Source organism: Erpetoichthys calabaricus, chromosome 12 (assembly GCF_900747795.2).
Source record: "Erpetoichthys calabaricus chromosome 12, fErpCal1.3, whole genome shotgun sequence".
Classification (NCBI taxonomy): Eukaryota; Metazoa; Chordata; class Cladistia; order Polypteriformes; family Polypteridae; genus Erpetoichthys; species Erpetoichthys calabaricus.
In genome coordinates, this window is record NC_041405.2 from 113,050,471 (window position 1) to 113,058,657 (window position 8,187).

The 8,187-nt window shown below is 37.1% G+C and overlaps 1 protein-coding gene across 3 annotated transcripts in view; it reads right to left on the reverse strand.

The window, feature by feature from the left end:
* LOC114662515 (exocyst complex component 1-like) overlaps positions 1-8,187 on the reverse strand; it is an 80,292-nt gene that overhangs the window by 41,526 nt on the left and 30,579 nt on the right. For all 3 annotated transcript variants that reach the window (XR_007936452.1, XM_051934811.1, XM_028816019.2), the window contains exon 5: positions 4,916-5,131. Coding sequence is in view for 2 of the 3 variants with exons in the window: in XM_051934811.1 (XP_051790771.1) it covers positions 4,916-5,131 (216 nt within the window). In the remaining variant the exon portion in view is untranslated. The remainder of the gene's footprint in view (positions 1-4,915; positions 5,132-8,187) is intronic.

Consider the following 8,187-nt stretch of genomic DNA (forward strand, 5'->3'; position numbering starts at 1 on the left):
TACTATGACATGATTGCACAATTGAACCTAAAGAGGTGAATCTGTGGTAAATGAATATGAGGTGAAACCGTGTATGTCAAATACACACATAACACATAAAGTAAAGATTTTATGACACTTATCTGACAGTAATGCTGTAGATCTGTAGCATTCATACAAAGGATATGGAGACATTCACTGCACTGATTATACTGCAGTGTGACACAAAACATTATGTGGTGAGAGAGGTGAGTCCTTGGGAACCTTTGAGTCTGCAGATGTTTGTCCCATCCATTATCTGCTTTTAATCAGAATCCTGTCTTAATTAAGCACCAATTTCTTTTCTACTTGATATGTTTTGGTGATGATCCATAAATTATAAAAATAGGCTAGCCAAATTTGTATTGAACTGTAGCAAGTATTTATGTGATTACATTAGGATGATTTTTTCTTTCAATCTTACTTAATCATGATTTTAATTCTACTTATCTAAATGTTTTGGTCATTTAAGCTATTGTTTACTAATAAGCACACTAGTTTTTGTGACACTGAAGTAACTTTAATCTTTCTTCATTCATTGTCATTTGCTCTGTTGTCTACTCCAATTCTCATTAATTGTTATTATTGGGAAGCGGTTAAATTGGCAAGCTTCACAGGAAAAGGTACATTAATAGGAAAACAACTAGAGTCACATATTTAAAGTTGTTTCAAAAATACAAATACTTCTATCTTTCTTACAAATGTTAATCTCACAAAAAATTACTTGCTGGTTGTGAAACTGGTTAGAGCAAAAATATAGCCTTAGTGGTGCCCAAAATAAAACCAGAAAACCATTTAATTAAATAATAGCTAAGTTGTTCAAATATCTCATTCAGATTCTCTCCTTCAACTACATCAATTATGAATAAGGAGATGAAAATATTTAAGGTGTGCCTCAATTTTTTGTGTAGAATAGAGGACCATAGGCTTATGGGCAGATCATGGACATATCTATATAAATAAAAATGTAAATGTTTGTTTGTTCAAAACCTTAAATCTCCGAAGTTCTTCACTGACTGCTTTGAAATTATGACACAACGTTGCATTCGAATACGCGTGTGTTTTTGTATACCTATATTATATAGATGTCACACCTGTGACAGGTAAAAACATGCTTTTTTTTGAAAAACAGCGCCATCAGTTGGACGTAAAAGCAACACACGCTATACTAAATATTTTACGATTCCATTTCAATGTTTCCAATTTACGATCCATTTACGATTTTAACTCCGTTAAATCGATCAAATACATTTGTAAGTACGTGAATAAAGGCAGCGACATTGCAGTTTTTGGCATGCAACCAGAAAGAAGTGATAGGAATGCGGTCATACATATCGATGAAATCGCACAGTATCAGGCTGGAAGATACATAAGCAGCAATGAAGCTGTATGGCGAATTCTTTCATTTCCCATACATGAACGAAGTCCAGCTGTTGTTCACTTAGCAGTACATCTAGAAAATGGACAACGCGTTTATTTCACAGCTGCAAATGTGCAACAAATACCCCTGAATCCACCGGCTACAACGTCAACTGCTTTCTTCACGTTATGTCAAAATGACGCGTTTGCAAAAACACTGCTGTATTCGGAAGTGCCTATATATTCAGGGCCGGCCCTAACAATTGCGGGGCCCTATGCGAAACGGATTGCGCGGGGCCCAGTCGGGGTAGGGATAAGGATAATAAGTGAAAATTAAGATTTTGTATTAGAAAATAAATTCTTCTTTGCATTTTATTCATTCTTTACTAAGTACAAAATCACGATCAAATTAACTTTACTTTACGAGCCTTGCGTGTAGCGAAGTCATACAGTATATCATCAAAATTTTGTTTCCTACATAGATCACGCTCAATAGCAAGAATTGCCAAATTGTTCAATCTATCTTCGTGAATTGTTGACCTCAAGTAATTCTTGATTAGTTTGAGGCGTGAGAAGCTTCTTTCACCAGATGCCACAGTTAAAAAAATGAAAAATGAACAAAATAAAGTATTTACTGATTTATTACGTCGTTATTGCATTTGATTATGTGATTTAACGTTTGAACGACGATTTGCATTTGATTATGTCACGTTTGCATTTGATTACGAGTAAATAAAATTTAAAAAAATACCTTAAGTCTACCAATTTAGGGGAACTTGAGGTAAGATTAACCACTTTTTAAAATTCCTTGTCAAATCCACATTTTTTGCTTTTTACCAGTAATTTTCAGTCAAATTATTGTTAATGATCTGCATATGCATGTGCTTGTCGCTTAGGGATGAATCGGTACGTTTTGAGCAAGTGTTTGTGAAAAATTTTTTTTTTTTATCTTACCCCTACTACGGGTAAGATTAAACAATCGTTTGGGTAGACGAATCACATTATTTTATTTTGTAAAACTATCTTAAACATTTGAAATGAGAGACTATTCATAAAACAAATTGTATAAAGATACAAGTTGACGTGCCGAAGATTCTATGGCTGACTGTTAAGATAGGGTGGGTTATCAATGTACAGGATCTTCGAATTTTATACAACGCTTGTTTCTGAGGAACAAGCTTTACTCACCGGTGAAAAAATCTGGCAATCCTCCGAATACCGGTCCCAAATTATTTAACTCTTTTCCTATCGAGTGGACAATATTTAGGAGCGGGAGCAATAAGGTTAGTTATAACCAGCTTACTTATTTAAAAATATAGGTTGCATCATGACGTCGACCTTTCAGTGGCGCAACTGCCACAAACGCAATCTTTTCGGCAATTATATGCATTTGCTCAGCGATAACTACAACATTTAGTTGCTCCGTGTTGAACCGTTACCACTAAGAGACGTTGCAGCTGTTGTGCTGGAATTAATACAAAATATTGGAAATACATCTTATTGTCTTGCAATAAATGTTTTTTCGCGGCTTTCAGTGTAGTATTGTCCACTCGATAGGAAAAGAGTTGTTAAATAATTTGGGACCGGTATTCGGAAGATTGCCAAAAATCTTCATCTGGCAGAAAAGAGAAAATTTAAACCACTGCTGGTAACTTTCAAACTATTCATCCAAAAAATCGATAACATCATCTCCATAAATAGCTCCTCCTATTTGATTGGTTTCACTGAGCTGAGCCATCATAAGGTTAAGAACGGTGTCTGTTTTATCTTACCCCAAGTTCCCCTAAATGACGAGTTTAGAGATAAAGCACCCGAGCAGCTACAATTTTTTTTCAATTTTATTTACTTGTCGTAATCACTTGAAACAACGACGTAATAGATAAAAAACACTGTAAAAACATAAAAACAGAATAAACACGCTGACCTATAAATGATTATAAGTTATAATGGTTTAATTTAATAATTTACACCTAGAATTAGCGCGGGGCCTATGAAAGTGCGGGGCCCACTGCGGCCGCATAGGTTGCAGTGGCCTAAGACCGGCCCTGTATATATTACACATGGAATGCGAGAAAAAAATTATTTCAATGACACAAACGAGGAGAGAGAGTCGACGGACAACCTGGCATATTCAAAGAAACTACAATAGGCAGAATGTACACCGTGCATCCCAATCAAGATGAATGCTTCTTTCATCACATGCTGTTGGTAAATGTGCCCGGTCCAACGTCTTTCCAGCAATTGAGAATTGTCAACGGCGTTACACATGCCACTTTCTGCAGTGCATGTCAAGCTCTGAATTTATTGGAGAACGACCGACACTGGGATGTATGCATTAATGACGCGTGCAACACGTCACATCCAAATCAAATTCGTGCATTGTTTGCAATCATATTGACCGCCTGCTCCCCTTCATCTCCAACACAGTTATGGGAGAAATATAAATCGCACATGGCTGAAGATATTTTCCGTCGAATACGCAAGGAAAATTCAAATATGAACATGGATTTCACAGCAGAAATCTACAATGAAGCGTTGATAATGATTGAAGATTTGTGCTTAGAAATCGTGAACAAAGTTATCAATCAATGGGGAATGTCATCACCGAATCAATCTGCTGCTGCTTCGTTCGATGTAGAATTGCGTCGTGAACAAAATTACAACAAGGGTGATCTTTTGTCGTATGTGCAATCAAATATTTCTAAGCTAACGCTTGACCAAAAAGGCATTTACGATCAAATAATGCAAACTGTCAATAACAGGGTTGGAGAAATTTTCTTCTTAGATGCGCCAGGAGGAACAGGTAAAACGTTCCTAATTAGATTGATTCTGGCAGCAATTCGATCCAAAAATGACATAGCCTTAGCTCTTGCTTCGTCCGGAATAGCTGCGACATTGCTACCAGGTGGAAGAACTGCTCATTCTGCTTTGAAATTGCCATTGAACATGCAATTCATTGAAACTTCCACCGTGCAACATTTCCAAAGCATCCAGCATGGGAAAATTATTGCAGAAATGCAAACTTATTGTTTGTGATGAATGCACAATGGCGCACAAAAAATCGCTCGAGGCTCTTGATCAATCATTGCAAGATTTGCGTGTAAACAGCAGACCATTCAGACAATGGAACAAGAAAAAATACTGTATAACCACAAGCATTGTGAAATTAAACATATTAGAAACGTGCGCTTTCTCTTTTCTTTCTTTTCCATTTAACCAGACTGAGCCACAGCAACGCATGGCCGGGTACAGCCAGTACTAAATAAATGTAAACTCTTAAACTTTTCTGGATACCTTCTATAGTAGAATTAACACCTGGATAAGTAGGTATACCTAAAATTAATTGAAAAGTAAATAGATTATAACCTTGTTTATGCTGTGGCAAACAAAGAGTGATCTGCTGGAATGGTCTGATTGGTTTGCCTGTTTCTTCATAGCAAATGAACACAAAATTTTCAAGAGTATTACTAGCATTAATACTGATTTTTGTTTCTCATCGTGATGTTTTTAGTTAAACCCTGGAATAAATATGCCATACCACCAAATATATCACTTCTTCATATAGCTTTTGATGATTTCTGTCAATAATCTGCAACTGGTGGATATTATCCATGTGCTCCTTAACAGTATGCAGGAGCTCTTCATGAGCACACAGCTGTTTTTCAAGATGCTCTGACTCTTTCAGGGCTTCCTCAATCAATTGGACAATAAGGTGTACTTGCTTTTCTGAATTTATTATCTCTTTAAGATTTGCCTGCAAAATAAAAGAAGAGAAAACAGTTTAAAACATAAGGAAAGAAAACATAACAGATTTTCTACAATGAATATTAGTGTTCTGTTCAATTCCCTTTTAATTATAATTTCTTTTCTAGGTGTCACACACATGCACAGTCTATGGGCCTAACTAAAGGTAAAATGCTGGGTCAGAGGTTGACAAAGTGCACTAATGTCTTTTCTCCCTCCTCTGCACATCACCAGAATGAAACACCAGCTAAATCCCAACCAGCTTCCACTTCCTTCTCCAGACCATGCCCTCCTACTGACCTGACTTCTGCCTGTGCCCCGTTGGACCATCCTCTTCCTTTCCACCACCTATAAAGCCAGCCACTTACCTTCCCCAGTCAGTCACATTCTGGACTCAGTCCTTTGAGATTTCTCTATGGAGAATCACTTCCTTAATTGACATTAATAACAATATAAGGGGTGGATCCCCAAACCTTTTTCCTGTCATTATGTTTTCTTTTACAACTGTAATGATCCTTCAATTACTTTTGACAGATCTTCTATCCATATCACTACTCACTTTGTCCAGTTCAGGACCACAGTTTTGGATCCAAAACTGAGAGCACAAGTCCATTACATGGAACACTAGTGTATACACCAACCAACTCTTTGCTAGTTCTAAGCTGCCAATTAACTTAACATGAATTTTTCTAGATGCAGATAATAAACTGCAATATCTGGATAAAAACACACAGACAAGGGTAGAATGTACACACTCTACAGAAACAATAATTAAGTCTGATGTAAAAACCAAAGCCTCATGTATAAACGGTGCCTAAGCACAAAAATGTTGAGTTCACCCGTTTCCAACTCTCACTTCAAGACGTATAAAAACTAAACTTGGTGTAAAGCTAAGCACATTTTCACGGTAGCGTCACACCTTTCTTATGCACTTTTCTGCTCGGTTTTGCTAACTGGCGGCACTCAGCGTCAAAGCAGTGCTGTTGTTTCTGTCTTTTACCTTTCCTTTTTTACATTTGCATCCATGACGTGGGCATTATCAAATACTCTGAAATTAATAGTAAATTTACAAATTGAATTCACTTGATTGTAATCATTCTGTAACAATATAATGGTGCACAGAATGGCCTAACTATTCCAGCTACCATACTTGCTTTACTGTTGTTAGAAGACATCGCAAATGGAAGAATTAAAAGACGGCACATATTTGCTGCTGATGATGACTGGCTTCTAAGTCGATTTAGATTTCCAAGTGCTATCCTCTTGGAGTTATGTGCTGAAATGGTGCTGGCTTTACAAAGGCAGACTTTGAGGAATTGTGCTTTACCTGCTCCTTTGCAAGTTCTGTCCACTCTTGGGTTTTTAGCCACAGGAGCTTTTCAACATGAACTTGCTGACCAATTAGTTATTTCACAAACATCACTGAGTTATGCCATGCCAGATGTATAGGATGGTATTATCTGCTTGTAATCCAGATAGATAAGATTTCCTTACACTTTGGTTGAACTGGGAAACATCAAAGGGCAATTTGCAGCAATTTCCGGTTTTTCAAATGTAATCAGAGTGGCAAACTGCATGCACATTGCTATTGCAAAGTTGTTGAACAAGTTACATCAGCCAGGGATGAATCACCAAAAGAATGAGCTGGCATTACATCGTCTATAGCAGGAGAGCCTATAAAAATGGCAACTCTATACAGTTACAGGTACTTTTTCCAACTAGCGAGGCAAAAGGCAAGCAGTCATTTTAAGGATAGCGAGTCACCTCAAAGAGCCATGTATAGAACACAGAATCAATCTGTTGTGGTGCTTGGTGTCTATGCTACACTATAAAGGCACCTTCAAAGAATTAATTGGCTTATGTAAATAAAAAGCATTTCCACTCAATTAATCTGCTGCTCTACAGTGCACAGAAAGTGTGTCACAGTTGTGGAAGCATGTAGCGTGGCGCATAATGTGGCACACAATTGTGGCTTGCTCATACTTGAAGAGATGCAGTATGATGAACCTGACCCTTATCCACAAAATGATCAGCCAAATTGGACAGCGTTACAACTTTGTTTGAATGTAATTAGCAGAATGTAAAAACAGATAATCAGTTGCAGCATTTATTTTTTAACCAATTCATTTAATTTGTGGTCAATATCACATAATACAGCCGTTATAATCCTTAATTTATTGGCCTCATCTCTTACAGCCTCCGCTATTGCATTATGTGACTCCAGAACAGAGTCCGTCACCATACAGCCAGATGATCACCCAGCGTTTTCCAAGGCAGAGGTGTATGCACAGTCAGCATCTGAATATGTGTTGGGCACAGCAGCACCTGGAGACACGACCTTGGCACTGGAGTCAGCTTTGGTAATATTGTCTAAAACAGAATAAACAGACAGGTTGCGGCTAACTTTTCACGTTGGCTTTGATATCTGACTTCTTTTTTATTCTGGCACTTTGTGACTTTCTGAACTTGAACTTTCGAATATCTCTGCCACACTGTATCATTCCATCAACTTCCGTTTGTTACTTATACCACTACTTAAGCCAACAAATAGTGCATGTTCCTTGCCACCATTTTGCACTCACTGAAATTCTTCTTTTTTTCATGTGCTTTTGCCATCACCTTTTAACAAAACTCTGAAAGGAAGGGGCTATTTATATTGATCTGTATATTCAAATCTACAAAATTCTGGGAGGAGTCTGGGTGGGGCTGTAGTTTCATGCACGTGCATTAAAGTTCACATTCATTGGGATTTATAAAGGGGAAGTGAGTGGAACTTGGTGTATGCAGTTTTATGCATCTGGATTTTTATGTGTGTACGCACATTTCCTATTTTGTCCGTATGCCATGTTTTAGTGTGAAATCTACACATGGCGTAATACATGAGGACCTAAGTCTTTTGTAGCTGTGAAGCAGTAGTGGTAATCACTGTGCCACTATGTCATCACTGTACATATGCAAATAATACTTCTAATGCTAATATTATTTAATTTTTTTCTTATATATATATCTAATGAAAAGATTGTAGACAGTTTTACATTAAATTATCAAAACAACATGTCTGTGCAT